At 39.9% G+C, this 21230-nt stretch overlaps 4 protein-coding genes across 5 annotated transcripts; 3 read left to right on the top strand and 1 right to left on the bottom strand.

Moving 5' to 3' along the window:
* Nucleotides 1-35: 35 nt before the first annotated feature.
* On the top strand, nucleotides 36-2203 carry LOC148169121 (sugar transporter SWEET1). 2 transcript variants are annotated; one of them, XM_088045506.1, is made up of 6 exons: nucleotides 36-124; nucleotides 566-824; nucleotides 906-1063; nucleotides 1169-1360; nucleotides 1472-1874; nucleotides 1949-2203. In XM_088045506.1, the coding sequence occupies exons 4-6, from the start codon at nucleotides 1191-1193 to the stop codon at nucleotides 2045-2047; spliced, it is 672 nt and encodes a 223-aa protein (XP_087901632.1). In that variant the 5' UTR covers nucleotides 36-124; nucleotides 566-824; nucleotides 906-1063; nucleotides 1169-1190; the 3' UTR covers nucleotides 2048-2203. The 2 variants fall into 2 exon arrangements, with proteins under 2 accessions (XP_087901632.1, XP_087901633.1); XM_088045507.1 differs by lacking the exon at nucleotides 906-1063.
* A 327-nt stretch (nucleotides 2204-2530) lies between these two features.
* Nucleotides 2531-13345, top strand: Khc (kinesin heavy chain). Its single transcript, XM_088046629.1, has 10 exons — nucleotides 2531-2774; nucleotides 7579-7894; nucleotides 7942-8232; nucleotides 8280-9610; nucleotides 9667-9824; nucleotides 9873-9974; nucleotides 11446-11563; nucleotides 11616-11875; nucleotides 11924-12141; nucleotides 12243-13345. Coding segments are annotated over exons 1-10 (2943 nt in total). The 5' UTR covers nucleotides 2531-2627; the 3' UTR covers nucleotides 12245-13345.
* On the bottom strand, nucleotides 13277-16310 carry Bap60 (Brahma-associated protein 60). The gene is made up of 5 exons (XM_088046631.1): nucleotides 16064-16310; nucleotides 15849-16015; nucleotides 14949-15801; nucleotides 13579-13785; nucleotides 13277-13532 (listed from the first exon to the last, which is right to left on the bottom strand). The coding sequence occupies exons 1-5, from the start codon at nucleotides 16181-16183 to the stop codon at nucleotides 13377-13379; spliced, it is 1503 nt and encodes a 500-aa protein (XP_087902757.1). The 5' UTR covers nucleotides 16184-16310; the 3' UTR covers nucleotides 13277-13376.
* Nucleotides 16311-16493: 183 nt separating this feature from the next.
* On the top strand, nucleotides 16494-19834 carry LOC148169118 (S1 RNA-binding domain-containing protein 1). Its single transcript, XM_088046630.1, has 9 exons — nucleotides 16494-16634; nucleotides 17047-17430; nucleotides 17483-17715; nucleotides 17841-17967; nucleotides 18102-18282; nucleotides 18328-18607; nucleotides 18665-18864; nucleotides 18909-19098; nucleotides 19147-19834. The coding sequence occupies exons 1-9, from the start codon at nucleotides 16605-16607 to the stop codon at nucleotides 19829-19831; spliced, it is 2310 nt and encodes a 769-aa protein (XP_087902756.1). The 5' UTR covers nucleotides 16494-16604; the 3' UTR covers nucleotides 19832-19834.
* Nucleotides 19835-21230: the final 1396 nt, after the last annotated feature.

The raw sequence follows: 21230 nt of genomic DNA, 5'->3' as shown, positions 1-21230 counted from the left end.
TATGTAATCATATAGAACGTACAGTCACGCCCAAAATTAACGGGCAATATTTTATGTTACCTACTAGCACAGGTGAATAGGTCATAGGTCATTAGAAGTACCTACTATAATACTAATTACGAAGGTGTGTAATTTCGACTCGCCAAAGAAAATGTCATTTTTTCATTTGTTTTATTAATGTCATTGTTAAGCTTATTTTGTTCCTCTCGATTGACACAATTAAATAAAAAAAATATTTCCTAAACTTTAAAAACAAACAACTATAGAAAAAGCAACGCTAACTTTATTAAAATAGGGATGAGGAAAATTTCATCAGTTTTCTTGCTGAATTTTAACTGATATGACCTACGTCTTCATGTTACAACTTTAATAAAAAAAACAATAACATTTCTTCTAATTTTATGTTCTTTTAGATGTGCATAAAACTCGTTTGACATAAAGTGTTCCCATAATTGCGTATTGTACTTGCAATCACGGAAATTTAGCCCAAAATTCCATTAATCATAGTTGTACCAGACAATAAATTCATTGGAGATTGTTTTTAAATAAATAAATTTTTTTTTAGGTATTTTGCCCCCAGCTTTTGAGAACCGCTGTCACGTCCCCAGAGCCGATTTTAAAATATCCAATTTCGATTTTAGTTTTTATTCTTTTATTTGACCACAATTCAAAGTAAACAAAAATGACTGTCAAACGCAGAACGACTATAATCTAAAACCCTATAAAAAAGATAAACCTAACCTTATCTTTACTGTGACCTGAACAAAACAGATAAACAAGAATAATCGCAAAGTTGGCTGTAATCGGTGATCCTCTCGATTTTTGTAAGTGTGAAGTCATCATTATTTTCATAAAGGTTTATTTACACATTCATTAATAGTAATATTTGATTGCTGTTATTAAAGGGGAGCTGTAATTCTCTTTATAAGTTTGACCTTCACTGGTGAATTAAAAATGAAACGTTGATAGTTTGATAGAAAGCTGCCGACTTCGCTTCAGTCATTGTCATCATCAGTCATTACTGTCATTACTTAGAAAGGCAGAATTGGGGTAAAACACCAAAGTAAGTCCCATTAATATTGTGTAATCATAATTAATTCCTGCGAGTCATCATTACCTGATATAAACCATAAAACTTATGCAGTTGTCAGCAAATGTTTTGTTTCAGACTTCACAATTGGTAGTTCAAAATGGACTTCGTGTCAAGCACCTTAGCCCCCTACAAAGATGTCATAGGAACAGTGGCTGGATATTTAACCATAGCCCAGTTCTTCTCAGGAGTGTTCATGTGTCTGGACATTAGGAAACAAGGGAATACCAAAAATGTCAGTTCAGTGCCGTTCGCTGGAGGAATTATGATGTAAGTGTCTTTTTGAACTACTAACAGTGGGTCATTGTGCCTACTCCAAAAACGTGCGAATTGAGATTGTAGAAAAAACCTTGTACGCAACATAAAAATCGTCTATTCCAGGGGCCTTGCCATGCTGAAATACGGGCTTATGCTCGACGACCCCGTTATGCTTCAAGTGAACTTAGCCGCCATAGGTCTGAACGCTCTCTACACTATATTTTACTATTTTTACTCAACCGATAAGTGGAACGAAGTAGTCAAACAACTCTCAATAAGCATGGCGCTCGTCGCCATCTTGTGGGGCTATTGCGAGTGGGAAGATCCGTCTTTAATCGAATTCCGATATGGTCTCATCGTGACAATACTAATGTTAGCACTACTAGGCAGCCCCCTTCTGGACGTAAAAGAGATCATCGCGAAGAAGGACGCGTCGCAAATTCCGTTCGTTTTGACATTCATGGCGACGATAGTGACGTTCATGTGGTTCTTGTATGCTCTTGTTTTGAAGAACGACTTTATGATAGTAAGTGAACACCCGATATTTTACTGTGACGTATCGAGTGGTCAAGATAAAAACTAACAGTGACAATATTTTAGGTGCAAAATGTCGTGGGATTTCTACTCTCGTTCACGCAGTTGAGTCTGATATTCGCATATCCGGGTAAGCCAAAAACGGGCAAGAAGAAGAAGCATTAAGGGCGATCTTTAGTATTATAAGTAGACTTTGTAACAATTTTACATTCCAGGGGTACAAAACATACAAAACAGACAAGAATGAAGTTTCGAGAGATGTTTTATTTTGTATTATTATAATATATTGAATATTGAATAAAATGTTTACGGAAATTGGAATTTGTGGACACTTTTATGCTGTTATCATCGAGATTAACATTGCAAAAGTGGCGACAATACGCATATTCATTTATGTTTCTCGCTAAATTCGTACCGAGATAAGATAACACGTTATTTTAACAATAATAAGTTTTTTTTAACTTTATTTTTCTACGATCCCCTTTAGGAAACGTGTGAAGGCGCCTTTAGCTCCACCGTGTCACAGTGGTACTCGCAACTTTTCACAGATGGCGGCAGCGGTCCGTCAATGCAGTCTTGATTTCTTTGATTTCTTTATTCATTGTCAAGATGGCTGTCGGTTCGATGTAGGAGTCGTCAGTATCGGAAAGAAACCGCAACTTTTTTATACAAATGTATCATTTATAGTTTTAATTAGTTTGTTATTAATTTATTATTGTGCTGTGAATGAAATAAGTGCTTTAAAATGTCTGGCGAACGTGAAATACCAGCAGAAGACAGTATTAAAGTCGTGTGTAGGTTTCGACCCCTCAATGATTCAGAGGAGAAGGCTGGGTCGAAATTTATTGTGAAATTTCCTGCAGGAGGCGAGGATAATTGTATATCGATAGCGGTAAGTTTGAGACGCATTTTGGGGTATTTCGGGAAAATGATGCGATTGTCCACTTACGTCACTTCGTGTCGGTCGCGCTCCACCGACTCCTGTTTCTACCTGCAAGGACGTGCTCTATTTTCCCGAAATTCCCGTTTTCTTCCCTTGGCTATTGTTATCGCGAAAAACGCGTCTCATTGGTTGCTGATGACAACACTTTTGATAATCAAGTCGCTCCAAACGTCAAAGATGAAGCCTACTGAGATTTAGGGCATCACTTTTAGTTGTTTTTATTGTTGAACCGTCATAGTTAATCGATTTCCACCAGTGTTAGATCGAGTGGGCTTTTTGCCTAATCCGCAGTACCTACAAAAGTATGCACTTGCAAACGAGTAACGAGACGAATTTCTGTTGGTATTCCTGCCAGCACTTCATTTTTAATTAGTTTTACGATGCTTGCACTTGTTTTATTTCGTTATCATAAATGGAATTAATATAATGAATCATACCGGCCATGGAAGGTATAGATACAGTAGAACTTCATTGAAGGGGCTCTACGATAGCGCCGCCTTTGATGACGAGATCACTTGTTTTTTTTTCTGTTATTCAACAAGAAATTAAGCAGGCAGGAATTACGTGTTACTGAGTAAGACTTTGTTTCATAACTTGGTAACACTGAAAAACAGTTGATGACGTCATTTTGTATATAAAATACACCTCAAACTTGTTTAAATGTCGCATTGACAGTCAGTGTTACCAGAATCTCGTTAAAAGTCATGGCCTACTGGATTTTCGGATGTTAAGTTGTATTTTAACCCCAACCGTAGAAATTAACCAATACAAGTTTTTATCCAAGCTCGAATTATTTTTTGCCATCGATCTAGTTGCACTGTACCACGTGATAATCAAATATCTTTTATTTTGGCTCATTTTTTGTCAGAAATTTCAAAATTTTTGGTCATAAATGGATGCAGGTGAAACACATTTTTTTCTAAAATTTCTGGTTTTTGCGTTAACGTTTTGCAATTTGGCGGAGTTAGTAACCGTGGCGAAAGTAGTAACGCCTCTAAATTTCAGTGTTTTTCCATTAAAACTCGAAGAGTTATGGAATTTAATAAAAAAATTGAAAAGTCATGGCCTATTGTATTTTTCGATGTTAAGTCGTATTTTAACCCCAACCGTACAAATTAAATACAAGTTTTTATCCAAGCTCAAATTATTTTTGCCATCGATCTAGTTGCACTGTAACCGCACGTGATATGCAAATATGTTTTATTTTTAACACGGTTATAATGATAGTTTTGTATTGACCGCGTTTGTACCCACATTTTGCCTTATTTTTCGTTGATTAAAAATACGTTCCAAATTCAAACTCTTCCGATTCCTAGTAAAAAATTGCATAATTTATTGAAATTACTTCATGCACGCATGCCTCACTCCTTTCGCATGACTCATTCCATCACAGATGTTGCTTTCTAGATTAGTGTTTACCTATATTTTTGTAATTATTTCTTTAGTTCCAACTAATTTAGTTACTCTGAGAAAGCCACTGCATAAAACTAAGAAAGCGCAAATTCGTTGGAGTGATTAATTTCACAGTTATTGTTAACTTTCCTTGAGGTGTATAAGAAATGTAGTCACTGAGACCAATGGAGAATTAAAAAAAAAATCATGTATCGGGTGTTCACAAAAATTGGACCAAATTTGAGTTTGAAGTGACCTACGACATACGTTCGAACGTTTTTATTTGAACTCTGTTGTTTATCGCGTGTTCGGTTCCTACAGCTATTTCAAATCGCCTTTAAATAATCAATACACCTGTCGTACGTTGAACTTGATAATTAGGAAACTTTTTTCGCATGGGAAAGCATGACTGGACACTTACATTAATAATTGTAGGTTTTTTTTCCGGGGAAATTAATGTTTTATTGGAGAAAATCACTGAATCTGTTGCTAATTCCTGTTTTTAATTGTTCAAATTTACTACAAGTTTTTGGCCAGTTTAATTGAAAAAAAAAACTCCAGCAAAGTCTATTCCTGCATTGCCTCCGATGAGTAAACAGAAAATCATTCTATTTTAAGACACACACTCAAAAAAATTTCCCTTCTAAGTAGAATCTGTAAAAACAATTCCAAAGTGTTTGACCCACTTCCTGTGAGAAAGTGACATTTATGCCCCTCGTATTTCATTGTCTTGTAATTAATTTCCATCTCAGGTCACATGTATTTACTCTACTTCGTCATTGCACACATCAAACATTTCTCTTCTTCTTAGTGTTGACATTTTTCTCCCGGCTCTCCTCCGCATCCCTTTCAATCAATAACCATGCCGCGCCCTTGACCGAGCGTCGTTTGTATTTTGGTTCTATCCCTGTTCTATTATTCTGGAATGAGGACGCGGCAGGATTCGGGAATTTACCAAAGTCGCAGGAAAATAAACACATTTCGAGACCATAATCACACACTAAAACTTTATGGTGTTTTCTTTATTCAGATGAATCAAGAAGAGCAAATAAATGGAGGCAGTTATTTTTATGCGTGAGTTGGAGGGATTTATGGCGGATTATATCTGTTTGTTAAAAATGGAAATTGTAGGCAGCAACCTACCTCAATTTCGTTGTGGCTCAAAAAAAGGAATTTGATTATGAAGTAATTTTAGAAATTTCAAAATTTTTGGTCATAAATGGATACAGGTGAAACATCAAAATTTCTAAAATTTCTGTTTTTTGCCCAAACATTTTGCAATTTGGCGGAGTTGGTAACCGTGTTGAAAGTAGTAACGCCTCCAAATTTCAGTGTTTTTCCATTAAAACTCGAAAAGTTACAGAATTTAATAAAAAAAATGAAAAATTTTGATCAGAAAATTTCTGAAATTTCTATTTCTTGTTCTAAAATTTTGTATTTTGGCATAGTTGGTAACCGTGTCGAAAGTAGTATCGCCTCTAAATTTCAGTGTTTTTCCATTAAAATTCTAAAAGTTACAGTTTAATACAAAAATTGAAAAAAATTGATCGACTCTAAAATAAAAATTTCTAAAATTCCTGTTTTTTGCTCAAAAATTTTGTAATTTGGCACAGTTGGTAACCTTGTTGAAAGTAGTAACACCTCCAAATTTTAGTGTTTTTCCATTAAAACTCGATAAGTTATGTAATTTCATAAAAAAAATGAAAAATTTTGATCAGAAAATTTCTAAAATTTCTATTTCTTGTTCTAAAATTTTGTATTTTGGCACAGTTGGTAACCGTGTGTCGAAAGTAGTATCGCCTCCAAATTCCAGTGTTTTTTCATTAAAATTCTAAAAGTTACAGAGTTTAATACAAAAATTGAAAAAAATTGATCCGACTCTAAAATAAAAATTTCTAAAATTCCTGTTTTTTGCTCAAAAATTTTGTAATTTGGCACAGTTGGTAACCGTGTTGAAAGTAGTAACACCTCCAAATTTTAGTGTTTTTCCATTAAAACTCGATAAGTTATGGAATTTCATAAAAAAAAATGAAAAATTTTGATCAGAAAATTTCTAAAATTTCTATTTCTTGTTCTAAAATTTTGTATTTTGGCCCAGTTGGTAACCGTGTCGAATGTAGTATCGCCTCCAAATTCCAGTGTTTTTTCATTAAAATTCTAAAAGTTACAGAGTTTAATACAAAAATTGAAAAAAATTGATCAGACTCTAAAATAAAAATTTCTAAAATTCCTGTTTTTTGCTCAAATTTTTTTTAATTTGGCACAGTTGGTAACCGTGTTGAAAGTAGTAACACCTCCAAATTTTAGTGTTTTTCCATTAAAACTCGATAAGTTATGGAATTTAATAAAAAAAATGAAAAATTTTGATCAGAAAATTTTTAAAATTTCTATTTCTTGTTCTAAAATTTTGTATTTTGGCACAGTTGGTAACCGTGTCGAAAGTAGTATCGCCTCTAAATTTCAGTGTTTTTCCATTAAAATTCTAAAAGTTACAGAATTTAATACAAAAATTGAAAAAAATTGATCAGACTCTAAAACGAAAATTTCTAAAATTCCTGTTTTTTGCTCAAAAATTTTGTAATTTGGCACAGTTGGTAACCGTGTTGAAAGTAGTAACACCTCCAAATTTTAGTGTTTTTCCATTAAAACTCGATAAGTTATGGAATTTAATAAAAAAAATGAAAAATTTTGATCAGAAAATTTCTGAAATTTCTATTTCTTGTTCTAAAATTTTGTATTTTGGCACAGTTGGTAACCGTGTCGAAAGTAGTATCGCCTCCAAATTCCAGTGTTTTTTCATTAAAATTCTAAAAGTTACAGTTTAATACAAAAATTGAAAAAAATTGATCGACTCTAAAATAAAAATTTCTAAAATTCCTGTTTTTTGCTCAAAAATTTTGTAATTTGGCACAGTTGGTAACCGTGTTGAAAGTAGTAACACCTCCAAATTTTAGTGTTTTTCCATTTAAAACTCGATAAGTTATGGAATTTAATAAAAAAAATGAACAATTTTGATCAGAAAATTTCTAAAATTTCTATTTCTTGTTCTAAAATTTTGTATTTTGGCACAGTTGGTAACCGTGTCGAAAGTAGTATCGCCTCTAAATTTCAGTGTTTTTCCATTAAAATTCTAAAAGTTACAGAGTTTAATACAAAAATTGAAAAAAATTGATCAGACTCTAAAATAAAAATTTCTGTTTTTTGCTCAAAAATTTTGTAATTTGGCACAGTTGGTAACCGTCTCGAAAGTAGTAACGCCTCCAAATTTCAGTTTTCTCCCATTAAAACTCGCAAAGTTACGGAATTTAATGCAAAAAAAAATATTTTTTTGAGTCACCCCAACTTTCGTTTTTTTTCCCAGGGTAAAGTCTACTTATTCGACAAAGTCTTCAAACCCAACGCCACCCAAGAAAAAGTCTACAATGAGGCAGCCAAAAGCATCGTCTCCGACGTGTTGGCCGGTTACAACGGCACAATCTTCGCCTATGGCCAGACATCGTCCGGCAAAACACACACTATGGAAGGTGTCATAGGCGACCCCTCAAAACAGGGTATCATCCCCCGCATAGTCAACGATATTTTCAATCACATTTACGCCATGGAAGAAAACCTGGAATTCCACATTAAAGTTTCATATTTTGAAATCTACATGGACAAAATCAGAGATTTACTAGACGGTAAGTCTTCAGGGCGTTTTCACCCCTTTCTAACGCCGCTTTTACAGTGTCCAAAGTAAACTTAAGCGTCCACGAAGACAAAAATCGAGTTCCTTACGTCAAGGGGGCCACGGAGCGGTTCGTTTCCAGCCCTGAAGAAGTTTTCGAATCGATCGAAGAAGGAAAATCTAATAGGCATATTGCAGTAACAAATATGAACGAACACTCGTCTAGGTCACATTCAGTATTCCTCATCAACGTGAAGCAGGAGAATTTAGAAAACCAGAAGAAGTTATCGGGGAAGCTGTACCTGGTGGACTTGGCCGGGTCGGAGAAGGTGTCCAAAACCGGCGCTGAAGGTAACCAAGCTCTTAAAATTCTTCTTGTCTTCACCACCACCTTCCAGGTACCGTCCTCGACGAGGCGAAGAACATCAACAAGTCGCTATCAGCCCTCGGCAACGTCATCAGCGCCTTGGCCGACGGGAACAAATCCCACATCCCATATCGCGACTCCAAGCTAACGCGCATCCTCCAGGAGTCCCTCGGTGGTAACGCCCGCACGACCATCGTCATCTGCTGCTCCCCCGCCAGTTTCAACGAATCCGAAACCAAATCCACCTTGGACTTTGGTAAAAGAGCCAAGACTGTGAAGAACGTCGTCTGCGTGAACGAGGAGCTCACCGCCGAAGAGTGGAAGCGCCGCTACGAGAAGGAAAAGGAGAAAGTCGCGCGTCTTAAAGGCAAAGTCGAGAAACTCGAGAGCGAACTCCAGCGCTGGCGGGCTGGGGAGACCGTCAAAGCCGAAGAACAAATCAATCTTAATGATATTTCCGAGGCGGTGACGCCGGTTTCCGGCATGGAGGAGAGCACGATTGAGAAGCCCCCAGGTCCTGTTCCTGCGACGCCGGCGCTCATGATCGGCTCGACGCTCGACATGGAGGACCGAAAGAAGTTGGAGGCGGAGCGCGAGCGACTCTACCAACAGCTCGACGAGAAGGACGAGGAGATCAACGAGGTGAGCCAGTACGTGGAGAAGCTCAAAGAACAAATGTTGGAACAAGACGAACTGATCGCCGGGACGCGTCGCGACTACGAGACTCTCCAGTCGGAGATGAACCGCATCCAGCAGGAGAACGAGAGCGCGAAGGAGGAGGTCAAGGAAGTCCTCCAGGCGCTGGAGGAACTCGCCGTCAACTACGACCAGAAATCGCAGGAGGTCGACGCGAAGAACAAAGAGATGGAGTCGCTATCGGAGGAACTCATGCAGAAGCAGGCGAGTCTCAACACCACCACCACCGAGCTGCAGCAGTTGCGCGATATGAACAGCCACCAGAAGAAGCGGATTGCGGAGATGTTGAGCAACTTGTTGAAGGAGCTTGGGGAGATCGGGTCGACTCTCGGGAGCGACGGCTCCGAGATCAAGATCTCCAACGACGCGGCTAAACTCGAAGAGGAGTTCACCGTGGCGCGGTTGTACATCTCCAGGATGAAGAGCGAAGTGACGAATCTAACACAGCGACTCCACGAGATCGAGAATAAAGAACAAGACAGCAATAAGAAGGTCACTGAGTACGAGAAGGAGTTGGGAGAGTGTCGGTTGCTCATCTCACAACACGAAGCGAGGATGAAGAGTCTCCAGGAGTCCATGAGGGAGGCGGAGAACAAAAAACGCACTCTGGAGGAGAGCGTGGACGCGCTCAGGGAAGAGTGCGCCAAGTTAAAAGCGGCGGAACAGGTAACTAGTTTCCAGAGCCGCACTAAGACCATTTGCAATCTCCATTAATTTCGCAGGTTTCGAGCGCGAGCGAAAGCGAGAAGAAAGAAGCGAACGAATTGCGAGTGGCCCTCGAGCAGCAAATGGACCAATTGCGAGTTGCTCACCAGAAACAAGTGGCGGCGCTGCGTGACGAAATCGCGGAAAAGCAGGCCTTGATCAACGACATCAAAGAGTAGGCGGTGGCAACGTGTTTGATTGTTTCTCATTCTTTTGTTTTTAGTTCAAACCAGAAACTGACACTGGCGCAACAGCAACTTCAGTCCGAATATGAGAAAGTCAAGACGGAAGAAGCAGAAAAGTCGCAGAAACTCCAGGAGCTCATGTCAGTAGTTTTGAATTACAAACGCTCATTCCCATGTTCCGACAATTCCAATAACCGAGACCTTGATCCTTCACATCTTAAAAGAACCAAGTCTGCTTGGGAGGAATTCATGCCTTATAAAAATGAATTCAGAAATAATAATTCAGTGCCTGAAAGCAATAAGTTTGCGAAAGATGCAATAAATAATCTGACGAAATTATCAAAATATCAGTGTTCAATGTCGATATTTCATATTCACACGTTCCATTTGCATTTGTTTATATCGTTGACACTTTTGCTCGTTACTCATAGATGTCCTCAGTATCTGATGGTTGTCTAAGTCGGCGTTTCTCAACCTGGAGGGCTTTCAACACTTGGAAAATGACTAAATTTGTACAGTTTACACGCGAAGGTAAAATGTTTTCATCGGTTGACAATCTGAATTCAGTCCACGAAATTTTCAAAAATTCGTACAGTTGCGGTCTTGGACTGTTGGGCAAAAATTTTTAAGACATTACAAGAAATTTCATAAGTATTGCAATTTTTTAAACTTTCTTTGTAGTTTGACTTGGAAATTTCGTAAATTTTAGTTTTATGGCCTGATTTAACATATTTCTTGTACTCTCTAGTGATATAAAGTAATGCCATGTTACATTTTCATGTCAACAGCTCTCTAAATGCTAGAATTTTGTCATTGGTGTCACTTCTTTTAAAGCTTTAGTTGCAACCAACAAAGGCTTGGATAAAATGTTGTATTATACTCGAGTATAATGGCTTTTTTCGTTCTCTGTTCCGTTTTTTCGATGGTTCGCTCAAGTTAATTAATATTGATTTTCTATAAGTAGTAAATCTCATTCCAAAGAACTTCCATTTATGGCGAGCAGTGCTCCTTTCGCCAAAGAAGAAAACATTTTACCACAAAGATTGAGAAACGCCGGTCAAAGTACATATTATTTGTAATTAATTCTAGTCGTGACTCAGGTGATTTATTTAGTGATATTAGTGCATTTAAATTGGATTTATCTGTGATTTTTTTAAGAGCTTTAATTTTTTTTGGCATTGTCACATCACGCCACTGTTTGGTTGAGTTTTATTTTACAAATTCACGAGTAACAAGTTGGATCAAACACTGCCAGCCAGTGGCCAGTGTTTAGGTGAATCAAGCACAGTATTACGTTTATTTTATGGAAGGCCATTTAATAAAAAAGTCTTGAGGAACTTTTGATCTAAGTGGTCTTGGAGTTATTGTAAAAATTGTAAATAAGATAAGAAAATAGTGTATAAAAGATGTTGCATATTTTAAACGCAGTTATTTTTGAGGGATGATTCGACCCCAACCCCCAAACTTGTTGACTATTTGTAATAAGTAGACCGTGTTTTGTTTGCGAGTAAGTCGTAGTATTTTTGGTTGCCGTGAAAAATAAAACGAGACCTAACCAAACACTCCGTGAGCGTGGTGTGGCTTGATGCTGACACTGGCTGTATTCTGCAGTACAATCAACGAGCGACGCGAGCAAGCAAGGAAAGACCTCAGAGGCCTGGAAGACACCGTCGCCAAAGAGCTCCAAACTCTCCACAACCTCCGAAAACTCTTCGTCCAGGACCTCCAGGTAACACTCCTCTTATTACCCACCACCACCCCTCTCTAACTCGCCCCCGCAGGCCCGCATGAAGAAGAACCTCTCCGCCGAAGACAACGAAGAAGACGGCGGCTCGCTGGCGCAGAAACAGAAGATATCATTCCTCGAGAACAACCTCGACCAGTTGACCAAAGTCCACAAGCAGCTCGTGCGAGACAACGCGGACTTGCGCTGCGAGCTGCCCAAACTCGAGAAGCGACTCCGAGCCACCATGGAGCGCGTCAAGGCGCTGGAAACCGCCCTAAAAGAGGCGAAGGAAGGGGCGATGCGCGACCGCAAAAGGTCTGTTTTTGTAAAGGAGGGAGCGTGTCTTCAAGGGGGTTGTTGCAGGTACCAATACGAAGTTGATCGGATTAAAGAGGCGGTGCGGCAGAAGAATCTCGCCAGGAGGGGGCCGGCGGCCACCATCGCCAAGCCCATTCGGTCTGGTCAACATCATGTTGTCGTTAGTGGTGGCGGTGCTATCCGTACTGGACCTAATATGGGGGCGGCGAAGGCTGACGTTGCACGAAAACGCGAATCACTCATTATAAACGAAAAAGACCCATGTAAGTAACCAGAGCTACAGCTGCGAACTCTCAATTCCTTTTAAATCCTCTTCGTCGCCATGATCTTCTAATTTTCCTCCTAATCCTCCCTTCTGTTGCAGAGATTTTCTCGTCGAGCTGAGAGGTGCTTCAGACAGTTTAATACCAAAAATATTGCCGACACTCTTATTATCAGTGAGCTTGTTACACGCTCTCGTGTAGCAATCTTACATCTATGTGCTTACTTGCTTAGTTACTAGAATAAGGTGCACTTAAAAGTTTTAACATGTAAAAGTGTAATTGGCAAATTATTTCTTAGATCCGAACGGTTCTGTTAATAGTGCAATGCTAAGAAATAATTTGTGTCGTCTAAATTATCACAGCTGTCGCTTTATAACCGGTGGATGTCATGACTCAATTGTACAATCATTTAAAAAAACGAGGCAGGCCATGACTTTATCGCACTGAAGTGTCAAAAGTCGTGGCCTACTCGATTGGTTTTAAGTGCTCACTTTCAGGCTTGATCTGGTCGTTTGTCATGTTTCTTTCTGAAGGGTTCTAATTTCAAGTCACTTTTAGGTGGTTAAGAGGCACATTTTAGTTAGTTAATTTTACACTAGCCTGATACATTAAATTCTGTATTTTTTTGTATAAATTTGTTTACTATGATTGCTTGATGTAGTGAATGGTTAACCGTTTATATATTTTTTTAAAACAATTTTATTTGTGTTATGGTGCAAACCACAGAGAACTAACTTGACGGGTGCAAGTTTAAGTAGTTGCTCTGGCGCAATCTTCTTCCTAAGTAGGAAGATCATAGAATTCGTTTTTGTGATACGTTTGTAGCAATTTTTGTTCTTCCTTTTCATGATAGAACTGAATTCATGTGATCATTTCAATTTTTAGTGCACAGTTTGTAATTAAAATGTTGCATTTACTTAAAATAGGCAGGCCATGACTTGGACACTAAAAAACAACAGAAAACAGGTGCCGCCACTCAAAACAATTGGGAGTCATTGCCTGTCCATTTTTGTTCACTATTTATTTTCAATTGTTTTTGTTGACTGTAGATAATTGTTTAGGAAATTACCCAACAATTAACATTTTTGGTACCGCAGTCTAGTAGTTGTGTAACGACATATTTCATAGTGGATGCTTGAGTCAATAATGCAATTTATTTATTTAAATGATGGAAATTATATTCTAATAAACTAATACAAATTTCCTCCAGTGTCGTTCTTAAAATCCAAAAATCCCTAATTATTACGAATACCAAGCGCTTGCTCCAGTTCGGCCCGCTTCTGTTGCACCTTCGTGTAGAAGTATCTGCACACAGCCTCCTGAGCCCACGGCTGGTAGAAGAAATCAGAGCGTCTTTCTTCTTCAGGATTGCCAACGACGTCAGTCATACACTAAAATCACCAGTTGAACAAAAGTGGTACTCCCTGAAGACTTTACCTTCAAATCTCTGGTTTGGGACACGATCCACTTATAAATAAACTGTTGAGGATCCTTGGCGAAGCTCAAGAAGAACTCTCTGTTGGTCTTCAACTGGTTGATCGTATCTACAGTTTCGTGGATCTTCGCGTCAAGACCTTGAATCTCCTGTTGGCTTGCTGTGCTCAACAAGAAGTTGTTCATTTGGGTTTTCAATGTATCATCAACCTGGAAGATCATGAAAGTGTTATCTGAAGACCTCTCAAGAGGAATATGCGAGGGGTTAACGGAAGTTGGATGAAATCACAAGGAAATAAGGAGAGGTTGGAGGACATCAGGGGAAGTTTTACGAAATCACAAATAAATAAGGGGAAGATGGACTAAATCACAAAGAAATGAGGGGAATTTGGACAAAAGCAAGACAATAAGTAGAAAATGGACGAAATCGCAAGGAAATTAGGGGAATTTAGACGAAATCACAAGGAAATCAGGGGAATCTAGACGATATCACAAGGAAATCAAGCAAATTCAGACGAAGTTACGAAGAAATAAGTAGAGGTTGGAGGAAATCATAATGAGATCAGGGGAAGTTTTACGAAATCTCAAGGAAATAAGGGAAAGTTGGACGAAATCACAAGGAAATAAGGAGAGGTTGGAGGACGGACATCAGGGGAAGTTTTACGAAATCACAAATAAATAAGGGGAAGATGGACTAAATCACAAAGAAATGAGGGGAATTTAGACAAAAGCAAGACAATAAATAGAAAATGGACGAAATCACAAGGAAATTAGGGGAATTTAGACGAAATCACAAGGAAATCAGGGGAATCTAGACGATATCACAAGGAAATCAAGCAAATTCAGACGAAGTTACGAAGAAATAAGTAGAGGTTGGAGGAAATCATAATGAGATCAGGGGAAGTTTTACGAAATCTCAAGGAAATAAGGGAAAGTTGGACGAAATCACAAGGAAATAAGGAGAGGTTGGAGGACGGACATCAGGGGAAGTTTTACGAAATCACAAATAAATAAGGGGAAGATGGACTAAATCACAAAGAAATGAGGGGAATTTAGACAAAAGCAAGACAATAAATAGAAAATGGACGAAATCGCAAGGAAATTAGGGGAATTTAGACGAAATCACAAGGAAATCAGGGGAATCTAGACGATATCACAAGGAAATCAGGGGAATCTAGACGATATCACAAGGAAATCAAGCAAATTTAGACGAAGTCACGAAGAAATAAGCAGAGGTTGGAGGAAATCATAATGAGATCAGGGGAAGTTTTACGAAATCTCAAGGAAATAAGGAAAAGTTGAACGAAATCACAAGGAAATCAGGGGAAGTTTTACGAAATCACAAGGAAAGGTGTAAGGGGAATATGCGTTACCTCCACATCGATATCGTAGCAAGCCGTCTGTTTGCTTTCAGCGCCCCCTTCGACCGAGATGACGTGGTTGATAACAATCGGATCCGGGGGATGAAGCAGCGGATTCAGCCTCTGCGGAATCTCCGCGAACTTCATGCGAGGACACCCAAAGATTTGCTCCAAGTACTTATCGCAGACGATGTACTCTCGCTCGTGGGCGTCCTGCAACCTGTGGGTTTTTATATACTGCCACAACGCCGAGATGATCACCGGCCGGGTCTGCGTGTGCACCCCCAACAGTCTCGCCAACCGCGGATCGAGTTTGAATTGCAGCGGTTGGTAGTCCAACAGCAACAGAATCGTGCATCTCACGTTCTTGTCTCCGGGGCGCTTCACCTGAAACCCGTCCGTTTCTTGGGTGGTCAGAGTGCGATGCCACTCCACGAGGTGGTTGTCTGGACCGTACAACTCTTTGTCGAGTTCAATGACCAGAGACTTGAAGAACGAAGAGAACTTGCGTTTGACTTTATTGGGGTCGCTTTTGGAGTCGTCCAGGAGGCGGCCTTCGACGCGGAGTTCCCAGGAGGCGACTGAGCCTTCCTGGCCTGGACCGTCGGGCCCGTCAGCGCAGGCTTCTTTAGCTGGGTAGAACGTGTTGGAAATGAAGATTCGCAGTTTCCGCTTTTGTTTCATGGGGCGTTTTAGCGCTTCTTGGATGTCGAGGCGTTTTCGCATTATGGTTGAATCGAGTTTCCTTTCGAAAGCGAGGAGGTCCATGTAGGCTTGGCTCTCGGGGACCAAATCCCGGACCTTCTGAGGGAGGATTTTATCAGAAAGTTTCTTCTTTTTCTTGCTGGTGCCGTGGGGGTAGTCGCTGGAAAAGCACAGTGAGCCCCAAAATCAAGCAAAAATAACAACTACCTCTTCTGCTGCATCACAGCGCGATTATCCGTGGGCCTCTTCACCCCAGGCTGCGGGGGCATCGGCCCTCCCCTCATCGGAGAGTACGGAGCTTGCGGGGGTCGAGCCATCAAAGGCCCCGGACTGCCACCCATGTTGGGGGGCGGTGTATTGTAACCAGTACGTTGCTGCAATGAATTTATTACCGAACTGTTTTTACCCCCAGTCAAACTTACAGGGAAAGTCTGACTGGCATACTGGCGCATTCCTGGGTTTTGGGGCGGAGGGTAGCGCTGCTGCGGAGGAACCCCCCCGGGGCCTTGGGGGGGAACGGGGCCCGGGAAACGCTGCGCCATAATTTAGCGCGTTTTAACACTGAAAAACTAAGAAGAGCACGAACCAGAGACACAAACTGTTTCAGTATTTATGACGCCGCATCTGTCAACACGCCAACTGTCAAACTCGGCTGTCAAACGTCAAATTTGCCGAGAGATTATTTATTGAGTTTTTTACTGTTTTTACGTGACTACGGAATGAAATTGAAGACAACGACTTTAGTGGAGGACGTATAAAATTTCTAAGTTTGTCAGGGAATGAGAATTTTGATTTTATTCATAGGCCATCTATGAGTGAGTTCTGCAAACTGACAATTTTATTGACAGTGCTCTTTTTTACCGGCATTGCTAGTGTGATTTAACCTCAAAATTCAAAAATTCCAACATTGGAAACAAGTTCTGTGTCGTTCTTAATAACTTTTGTGTGTTTGGTAAGACTACAATGGAGAAATTAAAGACTTCCAACTCTTTGGTAAGAATAATTTTTGATTCTCTTATGTTATTTCTTTTATAAATAGTTTCGTTTCATTTTTCATTTTTCAACCTTTCTTCTTATTGAAACATCTGTCTGAGATCTTTTAGAGCCCGATTACAACTGAGTGGTGCAAAGTGCGTTGACGCAGTTGCTAAGGTAGCGTCAGTTTGATTAGTGTTGCTAAGGCGCAGCTGTGATTTGCAATGCCGCAAGTCAACTTGAAACCTTAGAATGTCTTTGTAGGGCCCACTCAGTGTCTTTCCAAGTTTTCAGGATGTGTTTCTAGAGTTTCGCAGCTTCTTTATAGAACATCAGAAGGCTTGCTCAGCGTCTCAGAGTGTCTTTATAGAATCTTATAGGAGTTTCTCAAAGCCCAGCAACAATTTTCCACTTCTTTTTTTCTTCACAGAAAAGAAAAACCGCCGCATGCGCCCCCGGCCCTTCCAAAAAGCGCCCCAAAGCCTCCACCCCCACCGACATCTATCAACCCCAATGGAGCGAGCAAGAGTTGCTCGCAGAACATCACCAAATCGCCCCATCCACCGCCAAAGACATAATTGACCTCCTCGAAGAAGGAAACACAATTCCGTTCATCGCGCGGTACCGAAGAAACCTCACAAACAACATGGAAGCTGAAGACTTAAGAGCTGTTAAAGAAACGTACGAAGAAATAGGGTCGTTGAAGAAGAAAATCGGCACCGTCATGAAAAACTTGGAGAAATCTCAAGTGTTGACGAAGGAGCTGCAGAGTGCTGTGACGTCGTCCAGAACAATCGAAGAGTTGGAACACATTGTGAGTAGGGCGGACATTAAGATGTTTAATTACTTTTGTTTTGTTTTTTTAGTACGCACCGTATAAGCCCGGGAGTAAGCGGACGTTGGCTGAGAGGGCGAAAGAGTTGGGCTTGGAGGAACCGGCAATGCTTCTTCTGAACAACCAACGCGTCAACTTACATAATTATGTTGCTGCGGACAAGGAGGAACTCGCTGATATTGCTTTGGTGGAGAAAGGAGTTGTGCATATCATTGCAGCAGTCATGGCCACAGACTCCGAAGTGTTGTCTTCCTTAAGAAGCCTGTAAATCGACGCCTTTCTGATCTAGTTATCCATGAGACGGCGATTTAACACCACAGTTTCACGCTTTTGTTTCTCAAGGATAACTAGATCTGTTTTTTTTTGTTGTACTAAACAATGAATTGTAGACGAAGTAGGATTAATTGTACTGTTAAAACAAAGAAACACACGTCCAAAAGCAGCGAAAGTAAAGAAACGAAGTTTGAGAATTATTACAATTTTGAGGTGGCTGTGAAGTATGTAAAACCACATCAGGTACGTGTAGGAATCGGAGAATCCAGTTGGCCGTCACCGAATTGACAGATGTCAGGGGAATACACTTGATCAAAGACATACGTTTTTTGATATAGATACTTACTGGTGTTATTTTTTTTTATATTTTTTTCTAGATCTTGGCTATAAATCGCGGCGAAAACCTAAAAGCCTTGTCAGTAAAAATTGTCATTCCCGACTCCTTTTTCCATGAATTCAAAAAACTTTGTTTACGAAAATGGATGCTCAAAGGAGAGCACAAACCACCAAGAGAGAGTATAATTCACCATGCCATTGAAGACTCCTACAATCGACTAGGTACGACCCCCAGCTACCCAGTGCTGCCAACTTAATTTCTTTTAGTTAAGCCGTTGGTTACAAGAGAAATTCGCTCTGAATTGAAGCAGAAAGCGGAGAGAGCGTCGTGCGAAGTTTTTAGCACGAATCTGAAGAACCTTCTTCTGGCGGCTCCGGTCAAAGGGAAATCTATTTTAGGAATCGATCCAGGATTTTCAAACGGGTGCAAACTCGCGATGATTTCACCCATGGGGACTTTGGTGGCGAGCACTGTTTTGTATCTTCACAGAGGGAAGAACGGGGGGAAAAACGAAGGGGTGGTCAAGAATCTGTTGGTGGAGCACAAGTAAGTTTGGTGTGCTGGAGCAGCATCGTGTTGAAATCACATCTAATTTTTTTCCAGTTGCGGACTTATTGCCCTCGGAAACGGCACTGCCTGCCGACAGACGGAAGAATGGCTCACTAACTTGATCCAAACGAAGTTTTTTCATCCTCTCGACGTCAAGTACACAGTTGTTCGGGAGGAAGGAGCGTCTATTTACTCCTGCAGCGCCGAAGCCAAAAAGGAGTTTCCTCAATTAGATCCGAACATCATAAGTGCAGGTAATTTTGGTAATTTTAGTACTATTTTTTGATTTTTTTTTCAGTTTCTTTGGCCCGTCGCATCCAGGACCCCTTGGCCGAGCTGGTGAAGATCGAACCCAAGCACCTGGGGATTGGAATGTACCAACACGACGTGAAGAAAAAACAGTTGGAAGACGCCCTCAACGACGTGGTGTCCGAATGCGTGAGCTTCGTAGGCGTCGATCTCAACACAGCCTCCAAGTGTCTTCTAAAGTAGGTCTTTTGACCACGTCCCCCATCATTTACCAACTGTCTTTCCAGACACGTCGCCGGTTTATCCGAGAAGAGAGCCCAGCAGATCGTCGACCACCGCACCAAAACCGGCGCTTTCATTTCCCGGAAGCAACTGCTCAAAGTCTCGGGAATCGGCGAGAAAGTCTTCCTCCAAAGCGCCGGTTTTCTTCGCGTCGGTCCACTGACCGACCAAGAAAACGCGACTTTCTACAAATCCGCAGAAGCGACGAAGTTGGATCGTACCAACATTCATCCTGAGTCGTACAAAACCGCCGCGGCGATAATAAAACAGTTGGGGTTGACTCTGAGCGAGGTGGGCGAGCAGGAATTTACTTCCACGGTCAGGGAGAAATCGGCTCAGATGAGTTTCTCAGAGTTGAGTGATGAGCACACAGTGCGGTTGATTTTGGACGCGTTGGGGAAGCCGTTGAATCATGATTTTAGAAGCGAGATGAGCAATGAGCCGGTTTTTAGGAAGAATTTGACGAGTATTGAGGATGTGAGGGTGGGGACGGTGCTCACGGGGGTGGTGAGCAACGTGACGCATTTTGGGTGTTTTGTGGATGTTGGAGTTGGGGTTAATGGACTTGTTCATGTTAGTAAATACGGGGGGTTGAATCCACAGATTGGGGATAAACTAGAGGTTAAAATTGTTAATCTGGAGATTAGTAAGAAGAGAATTGGATTACAAGCCTTGACGTTGTTAGCCTAAGATTGAAAATATTACATTGAATTGATTTAAAATTCATCGTCAAATTACAGCACATGTTAAAAAACATAAAAAAGCACTAATTGTATTTTTAGCTTTTTAGAGCAATTAGTTAAAAGGTTCTCTTTTTTTCCCACACTTTTTACTTCAGTTATTAATAAAATGTACCATTTTATGAGAGTTCGAGGCCCAAAGGGAATCAACTTTACGGTTGAACACACGCATAAAAACCGTCTGGGGATTTTACTTTCTAAATGTTTGAAAATATTTATAATGTTTCCGGTATTTGTTCATGATGACGACAAAATCAAACATCAAGTTGGCGTAGTATTGTTAAAATTGTCATTTTCCAATTGTTTTATCAGTAATAATACGAAATTCTGAAACAAAGTCGTGGCGTTCTTTTTTTAAATAAAATTATTATTGCATTAGTCGGGTTAAATAATAAAAGACCTTGTCTGCCTCAAAGGACGACACTAATCGAGTTACTCCATTAAAGAGCCGACGCTTTGCAAATAGCTTTATGATCATGAGGCAAAACAACAATAGACTGGTTCTAATTTCATTACTTTGAGATCAAAAGTGGTGCTATTGCGCTCAAACTAAAAAGGGATCAGGTCACTTATGACGTCACGTCATGTAATGGGTGTTCCAAAAATCAGTCGGCCATAACTCAGTTATTTGTTGTACGTGAATTTTGAGCACGGATTTAGAATCTGCGCGAAATTCTGCGTAAAATGAGGTATAATAAGGCTAGTTTACTCCAAAAATAAGCGAGATATCGATTTCAGAACTTTGACGTAGTATTAGTCATGAATTTTTGCGAAAAACTCCAACTTTCGACTTTTGGAAAATCTAAGAACTATTTCTTATGTAAAAAATTGCGAGAAAAACGATGGCGCAAACCGCATCTCAATATCTGAAATAGTTTTTGAGATATCGAGTATGAATTGTTTCGAACCTTCGAAAATTTGGCCCTCTGGCAACAACTCAAAAATTCAAACGGCCATAACTCAGTTATTTGTTGACGAAAATTGAAAATTCTCATGTTTTTGAATTCAGCGTAAAATTCTGCGTAAAATGAGACCCAAATTTGTTGAGTTTGCTTAATAAATAAACGAGGAATTAGGCAAAACTGTTTTGAAAACATCATTTTAGGGTGATTTTCAATCAATGTTTTCAAAATGAAAATGACGTTTAATAGCATTGAATTATATATCAGTCGAAAGAGGAGCTTAAAATCTATCTACTGGCCAAATTTGAGATCTATAGGACAAGTAGTTTGCGAGTTATGCCAAAAATTCAAAAAAATGAAAAATTTTCATCGTTTGAGTCGCAATTTTTTTTCGCGAAAAATCGACTATCGAATTTTGGGCTTTTAAGCACTTTTTCTAACGTAAAA

This window comes from Gnatocerus cornutus, chromosome 9 (genome assembly GCF_029298725.1).
Source record: "Gnatocerus cornutus isolate USDA-ARS CGAHR chromosome 9, icGnaCorn1.1, whole genome shotgun sequence".
In the NCBI taxonomy this organism is placed as follows: domain Eukaryota; kingdom Metazoa; phylum Arthropoda; class Insecta; order Coleoptera; family Tenebrionidae; genus Gnatocerus; species Gnatocerus cornutus.
Note: the sequence above shows the minus strand (reverse complement) of the source record. Positions and strands in the feature narration are given on the sequence as shown.

Excerpts from the sequence above, each read along its gene's own strand:
- LOC148169121 (XM_088045507.1), top strand. The coding sequence starts at position 1,191 with ATGGACTTCGTGTCAAGCACCTTAGCCCCCTACAAAGATGTCATAGGA. Across the intron at positions 1,361-1,471 it reads TTCGCTGGAGGAATTATGAT|GGGCCTTGCCATGCTGAAAT; the intron begins GTAAGTGTCTTT and ends CGTCTATTCCAG. Across the intron at positions 1,875-1,948 it reads TGAAGAACGACTTTATGATA|GTGCAAAATGTCGTGGGATT; the intron begins GTAAGTGAACAC and ends ACAATATTTTAG.
- Khc (XM_088046629.1), top strand. The coding sequence starts at position 2,628 with ATGTCTGGCGAACGTGAAATACCAGCAGAAGACAGTATTAAAGTCGTG. Across the intron at positions 11,564-11,615 it reads TCTTCGTCCAGGACCTCCAG|GCCCGCATGAAGAAGAACCT; the intron begins GTAACACTCCTC and ends TCGCCCCCGCAG. Across the intron at positions 11,876-11,923 it reads GCGATGCGCGACCGCAAAAG|GTACCAATACGAAGTTGATC; the intron begins GTCTGTTTTTGT and ends GGGTTGTTGCAG.
- Bap60 (XM_088046631.1), bottom strand. The coding sequence starts at position 16,183 with ATGGCGCAGCGTTTCCCGGGCCCCGTTCCCCCCCAAGGCCCCGGGGGG. Across the intron at positions 13,786-14,948 it reads GCTACGATATCGATGTGGAG|GTTGATGATACATTGAAAAC; the intron begins GTAACGCATATT and ends ATGATCTTCCAG. Across the intron at positions 13,533-13,578 it reads CCCAAACCAGAGATTTGAAG|TGTATGACTGACGTCGTTGG; the intron begins GTAAAGTCTTCA and ends TGGTGATTTTAG.
- LOC148169118 (XM_088046630.1), top strand. The coding sequence starts at position 16,605 with ATGGAGAAATTAAAGACTTCCAACTCTTTG. Across the intron at positions 17,968-18,101 it reads AGTATGTAAAACCACATCAG|ATCTTGGCTATAAATCGCGG; the intron begins GTACGTGTAGGA and ends ATTTTTTTCTAG. Across the intron at positions 19,099-19,146 it reads GCCTCCAAGTGTCTTCTAAA|ACACGTCGCCGGTTTATCCG; the intron begins GTAGGTCTTTTG and ends CTGTCTTTCCAG.